The 20,352-nt window shown below is 31.1% G+C and overlaps 1 protein-coding gene across 1 annotated transcript in view; it reads left to right on the top strand.

The window, feature by feature from the left end:
• Nucleotides 1-13,010, top strand: part of LOC148302415 (tryptophan 2,3-dioxygenase-like) — a 28,962-nt gene extending 15,952 nt beyond the window's left edge. The window contains exons 4-9 of the mRNA XM_088271637.1: nt 4,412-4,534; nt 8,452-8,688; nt 9,278-9,396; nt 10,246-10,373; nt 11,029-11,122; nt 11,706-13,010. Of these exons, the coding sequence (XP_088127763.1) occupies nt 4,412-4,534; nt 8,452-8,688; nt 9,278-9,396; nt 10,246-10,373; nt 11,029-11,122; nt 11,706-11,916 (912 nt within the window). The 3' untranslated portion in view covers nt 11,917-13,010. The remainder of the gene's footprint in view (nt 1-4,411; nt 4,535-8,451; nt 8,689-9,277; nt 9,397-10,245; nt 10,374-11,028; nt 11,123-11,705) is intronic.
• Nucleotides 13,011-20,352: the final 7,342 nt, after the last annotated feature.

The raw sequence follows: 20,352 nt of genomic DNA, 5'->3' as shown, positions 1-20,352 counted from the left end.
ATTGGAATCGAACCCAGAAACTCTGACTCAAGAGTCCTCGGCACTAACAATATATATATCGGCCACAACCCGATATATATATTATATTATTTATTTATATATACAAACAGAAGAGCTCCAATTATACGAAGCAATAAAATATTCAGAAAAAAAATTAAGACGCAAACGTATTTGCAAAATAATGACTTTCTCTACTTCTACTTTTGTTAGAGGGCGAAGACGAAGAAGGTGTGTTGGCAAACCATATATATATATATATATATATATATATATATATATATATATATATATATATATATATATATATATATATATATATATATATATATATATATATATATATATATATATATATATATATATATATATAAATATATATGTATATATATATATTTATATATGTATATATATATATATATATATATATATATATATATATATATATATATATATATATATATATATATATATATATATATATATATATATATATACACACGTCCTTTCAAAGGCATGTATAAACATGCCATGAAAGGTCGTTATGTATGTATAAATAAATAGGTAGTTTATTTTATAGGAGTTCAATACTTACCACAGCCGAGATTACTTACTTTGCTAGAGATTTTGTAACTATGCGGTGAAATGCGAAATTCCGTATGTAACATAAATCCAGATAGATTTGTTCTACATAATTATTATTTCAAACCGCATCCGCCATGGCGCCACTCCGCATAACTAAACCATTCATTATTAGCACGTTATCATTAGACGTCGTATGACACGTGGAAAGACATATTCAGATTTCACTGGTTTGTAATAAGTTATCACTGGTTTGTAATTTAATAGCGTAAAATGTGTTGAAAATTTTATTCAGACTTGACATGACGATCATACTTAAAAACAATTAAGACTTTATTAGTAAAAGTCGTTACTGATGGTTTGAATTCGATCATTTGAAGCTAATCACGTCATTAAGTGCACAAATTCGATTTTTGAATCCGATCACTTAAAGCTAATCACGCAAATTGTTGCACAAATTTGGTTTTTGAATTCGATCACTTAAAACAAATCACGTAAATTAGTGAAAATTCGGTTTTTTAATTGGATCACTTGAAGATAATCGCACCGATCAGTGTACAAATTCGCCATTTGAATTCGATCACTTAAAACTAACCACGCCAATTGATGAAAATTCGGTTTTTGAATTCGATAGCTCAAAGCTAATCGCTTCAATTATTGGACGAATTCGGTATTTGAATTCGATCACTTGAAGATAATCGCACCGATCAGTGCACAAATTCGACATTTGAATTCGATCACTTAAAACTAATCACGACAACTGATGAAAATTCGGTTTTTGAATTCGATAGCTCAAAGCTAATCGCTTCAATTATTGGACGAATTCGGTATTTGAATTCGATCACTTGAAGATAATCGCACCAATCAGTGCACAAATTCGGCATTTGAATTCGATCACTTAAAACTGATCACGCCAGGTGATGAAAATTCGGTTTTCGAATTCGATAGCTTAAAGTTAATCGCGTCAATTATTGGACGAATTCGGTATTTGAATTGGATCACTTAAAGCTAATCACGCCAAAATTAATTTTGATTTTTTCCTGTAAAATGTATTTACCAATACCCTGGACCATGGGTCCTAAACTTGTACACAGATTTGACTCTCAAGAAAAATTGTTATCATTGTAATGTAAATCTTGATTGATATAAGATGTTGAATCCATTCAATTCAATTTATTTAAAATTAAACTACACATTACAAACTTAAAATTTAAAGTGTATACATTAAAATACATTAAAATCGAAAATATGCAAGAATACTATTGCTAAAGGTGTAGAAGAATGCTGCTTCGGAAAACTCCTTCAGACACATGAAACAGATCAATATCCAATGAGATATTGTTTAACATAGCGGTAGTTGTGTCTGTTGTATTGTTGTATCTTTTGTATTGTTTTTAGGGATCAATTTGACTAATTTATTATGAACTATACATATTCGCTATCATTTTAAAGACATATAAACTAAATATAATATAAACCCTTGTACATAATAGGAAATGATAAGTTTCTAAAGTAACTAATAAATTTATTTTAAAAAAATCGTTGCAATGTGCGAATTAAGCTCTTTGGCTTATATAACCGAATTAGGTTACAAAACTTATGGTACATCGGTAAAAAGTTTCGAATATCAGATTAAAAAAAATCGAACAAAAATGATGTGTGTGTTTTATTCGATATTATACTGAAATATATTTTATAATGGTCCATTTTGTGAAATTACGCAATCAATCGCGTTAATTAAATAATAAACTATTAATAAACAGAAAGCGGTCATTAAAAACACACTTATCTAATATAAACATATTTTTCAAAACAATTAATTCCGTGATAAACCACGGCTGTTTTCGAACTAACTCGTATGTTAATTTGACGTCATGGCACTCGGAAAATATTTTTGTTAATTTTTTTCTTAATTTTATAATATAAAAACTATTTTTGTTCATTTTTATCTTAATTTTAAAATATAAACAATATACTTATAATGTACGTATTAAAACGAGATTTTAAATCAGTGGTCGTCAAACCCACACAGAGCCAAATATCCGTCAATAATTAATATCCTAAAAGAAACGTGGTTTCTTTAAGGCAGGGGTGTTTTATAAAATATATTACAATCATAATTTCGGTCACAATACAGGATTTTCTCAGCTTCTTATGTAGTTGTCTACGTCTAGTCGGGGAACCGGGTAAAAAAAATATTTGTGGTAATAAGGAAATTTTTCTAGTTTGCTATTTCATAAACTTGCTTGTATTTTTACAAACTTAAACAATTCATAAATCGATTAAAAGCTAAAGACTATTCAAATTGCTCTTACATCAAAAAGTTCTAATTTCGAAGCACTTGTATGAAACATGAAGCAACACGAACATCACTTCTCAAAAAACTGAAAAGGAAACCTGAAAACCTGAATTTTCGTTTGATGCAATTTGAGAATTTTATTTTGTTTGTCTATTACATACTTTTTTCGTGTAAATTATTTCAATAAATAAGTTTTATTTAAAAAATACATTGATTGTCTTCTTTTTAAAATGGAGGGAAGGGGTAATATCAACTTACGCAAAAATATTTTGCGGTAATGGTTAAAAAAGTTCTCCGACCACTGATCTAATTAGATACATTTATTGAGAGTACCACCGGAGGCGAACAATTGGTTCTTAGTGCGATACAAATATATAAAAGAATATTTAAAAAAACTTCAAGATAAAAATGTATTTAGAGTGACCCGCGGTCTTTTTTTTATAATGTGGCCCGACAGCAAAGAACTTTTCCCACCCCTATTGTAAGGTATATGTTCATTATTTGCAACTTTTTACATTTCAATCTAATACATATTACAGTACTTCAGTAGCAACACGGGTACAGTACTGTATACTTTATTGACTGTTCAATAATTTAAAATCAAAATTCGGTTATTTACGAGTATACTATTTAATAATTTTATGTAATAATAAACGTATTCTTCAGCCTTTGCTTATTTTTAAAAATGTATTCCCACAAACGTTTTTCTCAAAAATCTTGTTCGGGTTTTACTGTAATTTCTTTCCATCGAAATATTTATCTATTTCTAGTCAATTACGTTACTTAAGTGATGAAAGCTACTGAAGCGTTGAGCACTAAACCACGGACTAATACCGCTATGGCCTCTGAATTATTTCAAAATGGATTCAGTTTCATACTGGCCTTCACATTCTTACTAAAGGTGACAATTGGTATTTAGTAATCGCCGTAGAAAGCAGTTTTTAAAATAATATTTATTATTTTAAAAACTTACTTCTTAAACACTTCAATAAACTCCCTAAAGAATTTTAAAAAAATATATCAAAATTATATTATTTTGAGAAATAAAAAGACTTTGTTTTTTGATCCACTCACATCTCACATTTAATATTTTTCCCATAAAATCCAACCCAACCTAAACACAGTTATCCCCTTCTTTGCTCTTACCCCTCCTTAAAACACCATTACCCCCACCCCTATCCTTGTCAAAACCCAATAACTTGTACACTGTTTCTTTTATATTTATTTGTATATATATATATATATATATATATATATATATATATATATATATATATATATATATATATATATATATATATATATATATGTATATATATATATATATATATATATATATATATATATATATATATATATATATATATATATATATATATACATATATAAATCGTTTAGAACATGATTTGCCAACTGCCAATTAATTTTTTTAATACTGTCTGTTATATCAGCGACTTGTGTACGTCATCTGATTACTTCAATTTCAATCTAAATAAATGTCTAAATAGAACAAATGTACATTTTTATTTTCAGCTGTTGGTGGACCAAGTGATGATTCTGGAAACAATGACCCCGCTAGACTTCATGGACTTCCGGGAGTACTTGTGTCCAGCATCGGGATTCCAAAGTTTGCAGTTCCGCTTGATGGAAAATAAAGTAAATTCTAATTTATTTACATTATCACATTGAAAGAAAATTCATAATCTGCACTATTTAAATATGTTCAAGTTAGAAAACATATAAATGTTTAAGTTTTGAGATAAACGTACTACTTAAAATGGAATCAATGAGATATAGCAGTTGTTCACATTGAGATAATAATATAACACATTGATTGAATTTAAATAGAAATGCATTTCAAGAAGTTCCCATTGAAAGAAGATTCAGAATCTGCACTATTTAAATATGTTCAAGTTAGAAAACATGGAAATGTTTAAGTTTTGAGATAAATGTACTACTTAAAATGGAATAAAATATTGCTAAAGCAGTTATTCATATTGAGATAATAATATAACACATTGATTGAATTTAAATAGAAATACATTTCAAGAAGATTCCGTTTAAAGATGATTCCAGAATCTGCACTATTTACATATGTTCAAGTTAGAAAACATGGAAATGTTTAAGTTTTGAGATAAACGTACTACTTAAAATGTAATCAATGAGATATAGCAGTTGTTCATATTGAGATAATAATATAACACATAATTAAATTTAAATAGAAATACATTTCAAGAAGATTCCGTTTAAAGATGATTCCAGAATCTGCACTATTTACATATGTTCAAGTTAGAAAACATGGAAATCTTTAAGTTTTGAGATAAACGTACTACTTAAAATGTAATCAATGAGATATAGCAGTTGTTCATATTGAGATAATAATATAACACATAATTAAATTTAAATAGAAATACATTTCAAGAAGATTCCGTTTAAAGATGATTCCAGAATCTGCACTATTTACATATGTTCAAGTTAGAAAACATGGAAATCTTTAAGTTTTGAGATAAACGTACTACTTAAAATTGAATTAAATATTGCTACAGCAGTTGTTCACATTGAGATAATAATATAACACATTTATTAGATTCAAACATAAATACATTATCGCGTATTACGTCAGATACGTTTGGGGATCGTCCGATCAACAGATTTGTTTATAAAACAGTGGCACAATGTACCCATACACAATAGCATGTTTCTTTTTATAATATGTGATAATTTTTTTACTTGCGTGATAATTATATCAGCGAATGCTTGTGTCATGCTAAAATGTGTTATTGAAGGTCGTTGTTATTGAGAATGTTGTCATTCTAAGCAGATGGGGTATCTGCATACCTCCTAGCCAACTGGAGAAAGTTTTTTTTTATGCATTTATAACATTTTAAACATATCCTAATCTTTATTCACAAATGCTGGATTTACATCACTTACGAGCTATACATCAAGATTATATTGATATCTTATCATCTTATTTTGTCCGCCTCCGTAGTGTAATGGTCAGCACGCTACCGGCTACCGGCTACCGTTCTGGAGGTCCCGGGTTCGATTCCCAAGGGGGTTAAAATAAATATAAGTGATTTTTTCACTGTCATATTTATTCAATATTACCCTGGACTGGTACCTGAAGCTGAGGGCTGATCACCTTTCCTTCATGTGTAAACAATCAAGATAACACTGCGTTTATATGACGCAGTGCCCTATGCACCATTGAGGTGCGGATAAGGGTTTATTATTATAATTATTATCATAGAGAGCACTTGATGAGATTTTTCATACATGCTGTTTGTTTCATTCGGCAAATCCAAAATTATGGTTTTTAAAAGAGATGAATGTAGATCTGAGTGTGAAATATTGGTAAATGGAGAGATTTTGGAGCAGGTAAATGATTTCATTTATTTGGGGACAGAATATGTTTTCTAGGAATGGAAATATTGATAAAGACATAGAAAGAAGAGAGAATGCTGGGAACAAAGTGAATGGTGCACTGAAATCAGTTATAGCAAATAAAAATCTATCAGCGAAAGCTAAACTGGCAGTACACAATGGAGTCCTGGTTCCGACCCTAATGTATGGAAGTGAAACATGGAGTTGGCAAAAGAAGGATGAAAGTAGACCGAATGCAGTCGAAATGCGATCTCTCAGAAGAATGTGTGACAAAACGATGTATGATAGATGTTCGAATAGTGAAATAAGGAAGGAATGCATAACTGAGACAAGCATTATCGATAAAATTAAAAAATGTGTATCGAGATGGTTTGGACATGTAGAACAAATGAGTGAGGAAATTATGGTAAAACAAATTTATGATGCGAATGTAATTGGAAAAAGGAGCAGAGGAAGACTGAGAAAACTTGGCAAGATCAAGTATGCCAAATACGTGAAAGTGGTCAGGTTAGGAGTTAAAACAATAGGCGGGTATGTATGAGGAGATGCATGAACGTGGAAGAGGAAAACAATGTGTGCAAGGACAGAGGGGTGAGGCATTCTATTCTCTCTGTCTACCCCTGCGGTGAAGCAGTGTGATGGTTAGTTAGTTAGTTGGTTCTGTTTCATTCTGGAAATTGGTTTCTCTTTTTTCAGCCTGCGTAAATTATTCACAACACACGCAAATGGGTGTGTTCAAATACTTGTTCTCAAATCTGGGTTTTGTCCACTTAGGAGTGATTTATATTAATATCTCAACGTCTATGTTGAGATATTAATACCTACATCTATGTAGAAGAATATAGAGGTTATTTAGGAGTTATCAAAAGGTTGCGAATAAGATAACCGGTCAAAGATAAACTGCTTTTACCACCCTACCTTCTGGTTATTTTCAGCCATATTTTTTATAAACAACCAAAAAAATCACAACGTTTGTTGTCACAAAATATTGTCAGGTATGAAACCTGATGAAAATTTGTTAGTGTATCCGGTACGCATAAAATATTTTTGGAACAGATCTCTTTTCTCGTGCGCGTAGGCCATACAGGTTAGCGCGGAATGTTGAAGAAAAGGCGGGCGATTGAAATTGAAAATCATGTTTTCAGGCATCTCCCAGTGTGTTAAATAATCCGGGTTCAGATCATGCATACTAATAAAAGGGTCTCTGCTTAATGAAAGCATTCTAAATCCAATCATAGATGGCTGTTGTAAACTCAATCATGGAACGTCACAAGATTGATCATATATGTATGACTCCCAAAATTTGAGTAGTGTGGTTGTTAATCATGAGTAGAATGGTGAATGTTACATATGTGTTATCAGTATCACTTAACATATTGACTGAAATGGCAATTTTCAGAATGACGCACTAAAATGCCAACCTTACAAATATTCTTTTACTTGTTGAGATGAATAATTTTTTATAATTATGTTTTCTGTTAATTTATTAATAAATTTTCTGTTCATGTAAGCCAGCATTGATTTTTGTTCTCTACCTAGAAGTTATCTATCTATATTAACACTTTTATACTAGGAACTTCATCATAGCTGCACGAATATCGCTCACTCCTTTCAACAACGTCATAAATCAAAAATTGTCAATTTTTAATTGTGCATGTTTTCGGAATGCCCAGAAAATGTACTATTTTTAACTTAATATTTACCCGCTACAGGGCAGAATGTGTTTTTTTGCATTTTGAAGAAAAGGTATAATAATTTTTTTAAATATACTAAATATTTTTCAAATGGAGAAAAAACATTCAGGTTTTACCTTAAAAGATCCGTTGCCCAGTAAAAAGTTCAAAAAGTGGCTTGATATTTATTTTCAATACATTTTATTATATTCTTAAGCTTTAAAAACGTTCTCCTGAAAAATCAAGTTTTTTGATAAATGACGTTGTTGAAAGGAGTGAGCGATATGGCAAGTAAACACAGTACAATACCTTGTAATCGACGTCCTAGCAAATAACGCAATCTACGAGTTATCTCGTAGTCGGGAGTCGACGTGTTAACCAGCCTATGTCATTAGCTCTGTAAATACCCAGACTTCCATATTCTTCTTCAACTACATTGAGATGTCAAAAGATTATGCCCACAGGTCTTGACTGCAGGCAATACTGTCTTATTCTCTGCTCTGATATTTTCAGATAGGCGTAAAGCACGAACACCGTGTTAAATATAACCAGCGTTACTCCAATGTGTTCGGCCGAGATCCAGAAGCCATGAGCTCCATAGAAAGGTCGGAGAAGGAGCCCTCCCTGATCACACTAGTGCAGAAGTGGCTGGAGAGAACTCCAGGATTGGAGAATGATGGATTTGACTTTTGGGGGAAGTTCAAGACGGCTGTTGACAAGTTGATTTCGGACCAGGTTGAACTAGCGCAGGTAAGTTATGAGGATAATATAAAACCTGAATGAATGAATGGTATTTTTTATTTATATTTCACATGATTAATATTAATATTTCCTAAAAATCTATTGTGACACATGTTTCGATGCATTCCACATCATTTTCAAACACTGTATGAAAAACATATTTCATACGGTAAGTCTAAATATTAGAGTTGTGTCCTTGGGGCTTTGAAGGATGAAGATGATGAAGCAGATGTTTCTTGTTTTTATTTATTTAATGTGAATAATAATAATGTTTTTTTTTCTTCAGAGTTTGCTAAGCATTTAAAAGATAACAATCACACTGCAACAACAATAACATGGAAATTCTAAAATTTATTAAATTCAAAAGTAATCAAATACAGCATTTTGAAACAAAATAAATTCATAAACACAAACCCAAAATTAACAATATGACAATGATTAAAGTCTTTCCTCTATTGTCCGTGTTCCCACTGATAACAAAAAATAAAAAAAAAAACTCTAAAACTTGTTGAAAAACTTTATTTCACTTTACTTAAAATAGTTGAGGTGAGGATTCATCTTAATTTTAATCCAATCATCTGAATTTTTGTTGTTACAGGGTGAATCAACTGAAGTTACAAAGAACATAATGTTAGATGTGGAGAATAGAAAGGAAGTATACAGATCTATTTTTGAGCCGGAAGCGCATGAAGCTTTAGTGTCCCGTGGGGAAAGAAGGTTTTTACATATTTTATTATCTAATTTTTTTACTTTTTATTTTATTTTTATTTTATTTATTGGAAATCAACAGCCGTTAACAAAAATAATATAAATATACAATATAAGGAGCCGATATTGAGGCCAATTACTGATTTCACATTTTATACAACAATATATGTAATATATATATAACAACAAGAAAGAGTGAAAATACTATTAAGCTCAAAATAAAATGTGGTTGCCTGATGTGGCGTGTGGTGTGGTGTGGTGTGGTGTGTTGTATTAGTGTATTTTGTATTAGAGTAAAGAGTGTGCAAGGTCTAGAGTTATAGTCGTGAATTATCCCTAAGCCAAGTTCCGAACATGCTTCGCACATTGGACCCTATACTGAATCCAATGCTCAAAACATAACCAAGAACTGAGCCTAGATCCTCTCCACGACCAAAACCCGCAGCCTAAGTGTGTAAAGATGCATCTTGCTCAGTTAGCACTCATAGTTAGTTATAATATTTTGTTTGAATTTATTTTTTGTGGTAGTAAAAAAAAAAAAAAAACAATCTTACTCTACTTTCACGACTGCACTGTCAGGTCCCTGAACGTTACCGATCACTGTGGTATCTTAATTTTACTTAAAAAATACTTCAAAATCAAAGAGTACAAAAATAATTCACCAACTCTCCTTCTGTATACCCATCTGCACCTTGTACTGCGAGGGATGTATGATATTCCAAATTACTGAATAATTTTTTCTCTTTCTTTTTTTTTTGTAATGTGTCATTTCAAAATTGTGTAAAAAGAAAGTACTTTACTTTCATTACCGCAACTAAACTTATAGTAAATCTCCATAAAATACATTTTCTATTGCAGATTCACTCACCAGGCTCTCCAAGGTGCTATAATGATAACATTCTACAGAGATGAACCAAGATTTTCCCAGCCTCATCAAATATTGATGCTTTTGATGGACATTGATTCACTCATCACAAAATGGAGATGTAAGTATAAAAATACAAGTATAGAAACAAATAAATTATTAAGGTAACACACCATTAACCCCTCATGACCGGGTCACACACAAATGTTTCACTTTGTGTTTTATGTTTATTGTATTTTATGAGACGTATATTAATGTGAAGGGATACCTAAGAACCTCGACATTTTCGTAATTTCTTATGGTTTTAAATTCCTAGACAATGATTTAGATATGAAGTAATTAACCTTATGTCGTGCCATACGCAGGTGTGTATAAGGGTCGTGGGTGTAGATAAGGTCTAAAAACACTCATACCACGTTAATCCTAATGTTTTCAGCACGAAACACACAATTAACATGACAAGACGTGTTTCATTGTGTATTTCTAGCAGCTATTAAAGAAATATGTAGCAGCCATAATTAAATAGATGTTCTTTAGTGGGAAAAATGGTGAATATTACCCAAGAGTTCAAAGGTATCACTTTACCTAGCCAAATGGCAGGTAGTAAGCCCTCTAATGATCAGACTTCTATCTTCCTTCGGATAAAAAAAACAGTTATATTGTAAGTCTGTTGTAGGTGTCTCAGTTAAAACACCTTCAATATATATCATGTAGTACCTTTACTAGCCAGTTAAATAGAACTGAATGTGAGGATTATATAAAAATATTTTTTCTAGATAACCACGTAATAATGGTTCAGAGGATGATTGGGTCTCAACAATTAGGAACGGGTGGTTCTTCAGGATATCAATATTTACGGTCTACTCTGAGGTATGTACATTAAGTCACTAGTGGAGATTTTACTATAAAATAATACACACAGTAAGTTTACGTTTAACTTTACTTTTGTTCACAATAAATAAATACCCATTTCTTAAAATGATAAAATTTCCAAAAAAAAAACTTTCTAAAAAATATGTGTTGATAACCACCTGGTTTAAAAATTCTTTGCAAATGGAAGCAAAGTAACCTTTTTTTTAAAAAAGGATTAACCCTCAAAACCCCTACTTTAAGAGGGTTGTCTGCATGTAGGATAATAAGGATAGGGAAGGTAAATGTAAAAAAATCATCATAAAAACACCCAAACCAACTGAAAATTAATCTTTCTTGAATTCACTTTGCAATTGGCGGGAATTAAACTCGCAACGCTAGTTTCGCAGTTGAGCGTCTACCCAACTACGCCATGACACCTGTCTATGCAATGTTTATTGATGCTATAGTTTGATACAGAAATATGTTTGAATTTCTTTTGTGGTAATTATTTCATTTGATAACGTCTTTCCAACTGATAAACTGTCAAATTGGTCTTGCAAAGTCACGGCACAAATAATGCCAATTTACTGTGTTCTTTCAGTGACCGCTACAAAGTATTCATCGATCTGTTCAACCTGTCAACGTTTCTTATTCCCCGTCACCTGATTCCTCCTTTGGACCAGTCAATGAGGCACTGTCTCAGTTTGGCGTGGGGATCCCGAGATCGCCAAAATAACCAGCAAGACCAAAACGGATTGATTCAAAATGGACACTCTAATGAACTAGAAACCTCTACAGAAACCTCTATGTGATACTCCCGAGTATATTGTAATTTATATAGACGTCTTGAGCATACTTTTACAAATAGAAAATACAATTCTTGCCATTGTAGATATCGGTACAGCTTTGTCATTATTTTAAAGGAATAAATGACACCTTAAATGGCAAGATAGTTGTTGACGTACCACAAATAATATTATTTTTTTTTTATTGCTAGATCACTTGATTATTAGTTGACTAACCATCTCTGGCCACCATCATATGCATTGAGATAAGACATGGGTCGTTCTTGAACAACCAGATATTAATATTTTTTGGAATACAGTAAAACCTCCATATAACGGACTAATAAGGGGAAGAGGGTGTCCGATGAAGCTGAAAGCCAGACATGTAAAAAAAGGTTTAAAATAAATTTAAAAAACTTAAAAAAATATTATTTACACTGTATTTAAATATATATAAACAATATGAAACACAAAATAAATTCTATTTATTGTCTTCGGACAATAATCGTGAAGTAACATCGCTGTTTGATATCGATGCGCTTGTTTTTGGTAATCCTGCTTTGAAAAAGGAAACAAAGTTTGTTTGTGATTACCATGGTCGTTAAAAATTGTTTACATGCGGCGACACTTGAATATAATAATATGTATTAAGAATCGTATTAATTAAGCATGTATTAGAATTAACAGGATGTTTTTAATTTTTTTACATTTGACCCTATTTTTGTTTGTCATATCCAAAGTTCATCATAGAGGTCAGTTGTGTCGAAGTTTTACTGTATTCATTTATATGATTTTGGAAAAGCATAGCCAGGTCTAAATCTATGAAATGATCATGGTCAACTTTACTTTACTGTTGAATTACTGTGTTCTTAGATAGATCCCTTTGTTGTTCGATAATGTGTTCAATTTTTTGTAAGAAAAATGTGTCAATTAATTAATATATTAAATATATATGAATTATCTTTTCTAGTGTACTCTTAATTGTCAATGTATTAAAAAAAATAGCATACATAATTTTATGAGCAAATATCAACATGCCCTATGAATGTGAATTCACATTGGTAGAAAAAATAGGTTAAGGTAAAACACAGATAAGATAAGATAGATTATAAAAAAATAAAGTGAAATTTATATTCAATAATTGCTACTAAGAGATTCACCGGCAGAATTGGTGAAAAGTGTACTCATAGTATACAAAGCTTTCCAATTATTATTTTGTTTTCAAATTAAAGATCAAATTGTTGGCTAGTTAGGTGCGTCGATGAGAAATAATTATTTTCAGTAACAGAAAAATCTTTTATATGAAAAATAATATTAATGACATGTAATTTTACTGGTGAAATAGTATAAGGGCGTTTGTGCACTACATGGAATTACACAGTATTTTACCGTCCGGCACGTCAGTTAGCATTTTATAACGATTGTTAGCTTGGATTGGCTTGTGCTTTTGTCCATCTTTCTTCTGATCGGTGCGTGATCATGTTGTGCGTAAATTCGATCACGCTAAACTGTCGTAGTCGCTTTCATTTTTCAAAACCGGACTGCCGGACATTAAAATTCCGTGTAGTGCACAAACGCCCTAAAAGCGCTTGTGCACTACATGGAATTTTACCGTCCGGCAGTCCGGTTTTGAAAAATAAAAGCGACTACAACAGTTTATCGTGATCGAATTTACGCGCAACATGATCACGCGCCGATCAAGAGCACCGATCCGAAGAAAGATGGATAAAAGCACAAGCCAATCCAAGCCTATCATCCGTTTTATCACGGTAAAATTTCTTGTAGTGCACAAACGCCCTGTATGTAAAATACTATTCATTTATTTAGTATAGAATATTATAATATGGAAAATGAAGTGTGAATATTAAAATTTTATCGATAAATTAAATAACTATTGTATTATTTTTAACAACCATAATTTGTGGTGTAATTATACAATAATTTTTTAAGGATAGTGATTATTTTACATAGTAAAAAATAAGTATGTAATTTAGAAAACTACCTATAACTTATACAAATAATTAACCAATACAACTTTATTTGTAATTATTGTTTTTAAAAAAATCTTAAAATGTTCAATACTATAATTATATAAATATGTAAATGATATAGTATTTAATTCTCCATTTATAAATTTACTTAAACCTAGTGCCAAGAAGCAAGGCGCGTGATGTAAACAATATAATTTTCGTAGCTATAGCTTTCAGACAAATATGTTTATATTAAAAATAAAAATATAAAATACTTTATATTAAGTTAGTGTGATCGAATATTTAAATATAAAAATAAAACATTTGCAAAGACCACTTTTGAGTTTATTAATGTAAACACGACTAGCTTAGATAACTCAAGATTTTATCATCAACAGTTTAATTAACAAAAATACAAAACCAGTTTTGCGTGACGCAAAAACAAAACACGTTTGCCTGATTCTTTTTTTTTATTGATCAAAGCTGTAAGTAAGGGAAGGAAAAGGACAAAATATATAACTTTGCTCTCCTCCGGGTGCATGTGGAGAGAAAAGAATTCCAAACCATCCAACCTTTAAAAAAATACTTGCCTATTCTACACCTTTTAGATCCAGACCCTTCCTACATAGATCTCCGTGAAGTGAGCCCAGGACTTCACAGGTGGCAGCCAAACAAAATGTTAGTGTATATTTCTGCTATCCAAAATTGTTGTCTAGTGGTTTGATGTAGCCGTCACTTCGTCAGGACAATCTTCTTTGAAAGCTGTCCCAGATCTGATACAGAAGCATCTCTAGGCTTCCTGACAGATCTGCTCTTGCTAAGCAATTTTTTTTTAACTAAGTTTCGAAATTTATTGAAAATGTGAAACAATATAAAATTGTATCCCGATTTTACTGTGAATTTACATTTAAAAGCTTTCAATATACCTGTCACTGCCAATCGAAATAAATACAAGATTGTAAGTCCATCACCAAATTTTCTAGAAGTACCCCAGTGTAGGCAGTGAAAGGGATTAGTGTTTAGTTCAATTAGTCAGCTAGATCCGATTCCGACTCGACGTCAAGACAATATATATAGGGAGGTAAATACATACTTTGAAGGGTAACTTCTAAATGAAGTACATTTTGTTTTACGATGTCAGTCTGCGTATTGATTGAACAGGCCATGTATGTATTTTCCAAAATGGTCATGTTATCACATTTCTGATGGTATTTTTTTCGCCTGCGGACGGGATTTGATAATTTATGTACATATAGTTAAGATCACAACAAAGAGATTGGTACATAATATTTATATAAGAACATTAAATATGTAATTCCTTCTTTACTGCCTTTGAAATCAGGCCGGTGCAAAAGGTAAAAACACCCTTCCCGTCCTTAAGCATCAATCGACCAAACGGGTATAAATACTTTTCCCGTCCATAGCGTCTAATTATAAGTATATTTAAAAAAAATAAACCTTTAAAGTGCATAAATAACTTTATTAATAATTTCATAAACATGTATAAATAGTATGTCAGTGAATTGAGCAACATTTATTTAAAGGATTATATATTTATATAAAGTTGAATATAATGAGATACAATAAATGATATATTTTAATAAATATTTTAATATAACTTAATTATAATGTCTACTGGTTTCAAAGCTAACCGCTTCTTTATCAAGACTAATTAATACAAGTATTATTACCATACCGTACTGTATTAGTAAGTACCGCTTCTTTATCAAGACTGATTAATATTAGTACTGATTAATACTAGACTGATTAATACTAGTACAGTATTAGAAGATTATAGTTTAGAGAAGCGGTTATCTTCGAAACCGGTTAGCTTCGAAACCGGTAGACATTATAAATAAGTTATAGTAAAATATTTATAGTGATTTTAAAACAAAGTCACATTTTAATTATAAAATGGATAAATTTTAATTTAACATCTTAATATTAGACTTTTTTACAAGTCATCAACATTCATTAAGTCACAAGACATTGGATTATGTAAGTCTCATATAAAGTTCTACGAGAGACTGTGTTGACTATCGTTTGATAATGTATGGGTTGTGATCAACACTTGGTGTAAAATAGTGTTTTCTGTCATCGATCAATGAATAAATAAAGGAAAATTATAAATAATTTGGGAAACTTTCAGGTATACAAAAAAACCTAATTAGAAAGTTTGAGAAGTTCTTGCAAAATTTGGTGGAATGGAGATATTTAAATAGTACAGCGGGTTATGAAATATAGATCAGTTTCCACACAATAAACCGTTTATCTCAGTAACATATAAGGCAAGTCCATAGCTCTATCTCATCCAACTAATTATAATCTCTTTTGTTATTATCGTTGTAGTACGAGGAACTATGTCATATTATTTTATTTTATGGCTGAATAACATTCGAGATCAAAAGTGTTAGTGAATTAAAAAATTAACCTTAATCAATTAAAAAATAAATAAAAATACTTTGTGTTTTGATCCACTCACATTTTTATTAACCAACTAGTTTCGGAACCTGTTGCCCTCTTCAGGGTTTAATTTATGACTAAACCCAAAAAAATTATGTCATAAACCCTGAAGAGGGCAACAGGTTGTTGCCGAAACTAGTTGGTTAGTAAAAATGTGAGTGGATCAAAACACAAAGTATTTTTATTTCTCGAAATAATATATCAATATGATCCACAAAGTAAATGCTTTCAATATTCAAAACAATTAAAAAAATAAATTAAAACAAAGTAATAATACAAGAATAGAGAATTTTTGAAAAATGATCATCAAGGTAAGATTGAGGGCTGAAGAGGTATCGGAAGAAGGCGGATCTCCTGGCTCCATAATATACACGAGTGGACAGGAGTACGGAGCGTTGAGGAGTTGTTGGAGCTCGGACTGCCCAAAATAGGCAATTTCTCATATTATTTTTTGACATCTCATGAAAGATAAAGAAGAATATGGAGGTCTGGGTATTTACGGGGCTGACGACTGTCAAAGGCTGGTTTAAGTGATTACTTTACTATACCCATTATTGACAACCACACTACTCAAATTCTTGGAAGTTCTATATATATGAACCAATTCAGAAACCTTGTTCTTGAATCACTAGAGACATCTATTGGTGAGATGTAAAGAAGCTTTTTACTAAGCAGAAACTCTTATATTAGTATGTGAGTTCCGAATCCTGGATTATAATGACACACATGAGAAACGCCAGAAAATACCATTATCATTTTTATTATTTAAGCTTATAATTTGACCAGATAATTTATTTACAACATTTTGAGTGTGTCCAAATACTTGTTCAGAAAATCTGGATTATCTCCAATTACATTCTCACAAGTGATAGCCAACGTCCAGCGGACCCGACACGACACGTAAAGAAAAAGAATAAAAGCAATAATATTTGACTATGTAGTGTTTTAACCACTAGGTTAGCGCGTTTAGTTACCATGCAGAAGACCTTGGGTTTGATTCCCAGACCAGAATCAAAATAAAATTCATGATTTTTCATTTAATATGTATCACCGGGGAATGGTACCTGAAGTGTGAGATTGATCACCTTACTTTCATGTAAGTAGCAATCATGTAAATAGCGAGACAAAATTGTGTCAATACGATGCAGTACCCTATGCACCATTAGGTGTGGATAAGGTGTATAAGATGAGATTTAAGTTTTAATGATGAAAATAGTGCTTCCACTAAATATTAACACTTCTGACATCAAGTAACTATAAAATTTAAAAATAATATACATATAAATTCAGATGAATATTGTTAGACTTAAAATTATAAAAATGAATAAAAAGATAATATGGTTAACGTCAATTACAATTCTAAATATTTATATATGATTGTTCTTGAATTCCTACAAGTATCTTTAAAAATCTATACAGCCACTTCAAGGCAAGAGTGAATAGAACGCCATCTTACATCTTTGTAAGTATTTCCACTTCCGTATTCATGCATCTCTTCAAACATACCTGCCAATTATTCACACTCCTATCCAGTCCATTTTTGACTTTTTGAAGTACTTGATCATGTCAAGGTTTCCTCCATCTTTTCCTGCTTCTATTTCCAACTACATAACCTCATACATTTGTTTTACCATTCTCATATCAAACATTCGTTCCACATACCCAAACCATCTTACCACGCTTTTCTTAATTTTATTGGTAATGCTTATTTCAGCCTTTGCAATCTTTCCTCATTTCGCCATTTGAATTTCATCTGAGTGATCGAATTAACACATAGAAAATAGGTGTATAAAGTAAAAGTGATATGTGTGGAAGTTGATCAGTAACTAAAACAAAATGGCTTATTTATTTGACTTACTTACAACTAGAAACATACCTTATTAAATATATTTAAACTTTCAAAATGCAAGTAAAACATATCTATATTTATTTTGTATCGTATTTAAATACTCTTGCCATAAAAAGTATTTTCAATTTTAATCAAAACACTTTTACAAACATCTTTTCTGTTTGAAAAATGCCAAATACTTTTCTTACTTTTTATGAATTTCATTCAAATCATAAACCCAAAGCAAATGATAGCACATTAAGGTGGAGACTGACCGGAGCATTTTGTTGTAACGTAACATGTTACGATGCGAGCATTCAAGCAGTCAGTACAGCGAACCGAGCGCTCCATCCATAGTTTCGGATGCTCGCTGATGCTCGCCGCCAACGATGTTACGACGTTATGTTACGTCGAAATGCTCCGGTCAGTCTCCACTTTAAGGATATAAATTGTGCAATCTTAGTGTTTTATGAATCTCAAAGGAGTGCAGAAGCTAAATGAAACTTACTATGCATATCTTTGCGAAGGATTATTCTTTAGTACATAGTCTGTTGATGGTAACACTGCCGCAGACCTAGAATCATTGTAATATTCAAAAGATAATGGATACTAGTTTCTTGAATAAATATCCAACTATCAAAACCAAATTCACTGTCAAATTGCATGATTGTGTTCAAATCCTGTTTTTGCTTAATACTAAAACCCTTAACATGTTGACTGCCACGGCAATTTTCAGAATTCCGGTCTAAAAAGCCAATTCTTTAAAAATATTATTTAACTTCTTGATTTTTCATAATTTTTTTATAATTATATTTTCTGTTAATTTATTAATAAATCTTCTGTTCATGTAAACCAGCATTGATTTTTGTTGTCTTCCCAGAAGCCATCTATCCATATTAGCACTGATATACTACAAATTTTATCGTAACTCAACAAATATGGCAACTAAACACAGTACGAGATAACTCCTAGTCGGCGTCCCAGCAAAGAACGCAATGTATGAGTTATCTCATAGTTGTCAGTCAACGTGTTAAACAACATCAATATGGGACTATCTCCTTTATTACTTGATGTTTCTTCAAATAAACATTTTAATAATTTTAGAAAACGGAATGAAAAAATTCCTTTGTTCATACGGATAATCTCATTAGAAAAATAAACAGAATATAGCACAATTTAACAATAATTATAAAAACATCTTCATACATCATTAACATAATTATGAGCACAATTTAAAACCCTGATAAACAAAATAATTGATATTGCAATTATCTTAAAATGATTGAATCATAACCTATACTAGTTATTAAATTTATCGAAACAGTCTTATTATTATTTGCACTCTGATTAGTAACCATCCATATATTGAAGTATTTTATTTTTAGTTTCAGCATTCCCTTTGTGGTAAGACTACTGTGGAAAAACACTTGTTTTTTACTACTTGAGTGTTGTATTTTTGTTATGACTAGTTTTGGAAGGTACATATGCTTTCATCTCGGTTTTTAATATTGTTATTTTTTTAAATTAACAGAAATATTTGTGTTTTTATTATTCACACAAATATTTCAATTTCAAACTATTCCTGTGAGCCTAAGCGCCTCATTATTAGAAATAGGTATCAAATTGTGGTAGAGTGGGTTCGAACCGAGAAACTCTGACTTAAGAGTCCGCGACACTATCCACGGGACCACAACCCGAAACATAAATATAAACACTCTCCTTATCATTCATCTGTCAGGTTTAAATTTAAACCCGTAGATGGAAGCATCTGTAGCCTCTGAAACTAGTCGTAACAAAATATAATACTCAAGTGGTAAAAAAAATTGTGTTTTGTTTATAATTTAAAGTATTTAATTTTAAATCACAAAATAAGCAAGTCTTACTTTAACAATAGGTTGTTTTCAATCGGGAGGAATATCATATTAATAATATTCTACATATAAATGATATTTTAAGACTGTTTTTGTGTTTATAACAGCCCATATAGTTAATGTCCGCCTCCATAGTGTAATGGTCAGCACGCTCGACTATCATTCTGGAGGTCCCGGGTTCGATTCCCAGGGGGGGGTCAAATAAAATATAAGTGATTTTTTCACACTAATATTTATTCAATATCACCCTGGACTGGTACCTGAAGCGGATGGCTGATAACCTTTCCTTCATGTGTTAACGATCAAGATAACACTGCGTTTATATGCAGTG

This window comes from Brachycentrus maculatus, unplaced genomic scaffold (genome assembly GCF_059751285.1).
Source record: "Brachycentrus maculatus isolate JH-2025_06_01 unplaced genomic scaffold, ASM5975128v1 h1tg000454l, whole genome shotgun sequence".
Lineage (NCBI taxonomy): Eukaryota > Metazoa > Arthropoda > Insecta > Trichoptera > Brachycentridae > Brachycentrus > Brachycentrus maculatus.
Note: the sequence above shows the minus strand (reverse complement) of the source record. Positions and strands in the feature narration are given on the sequence as shown.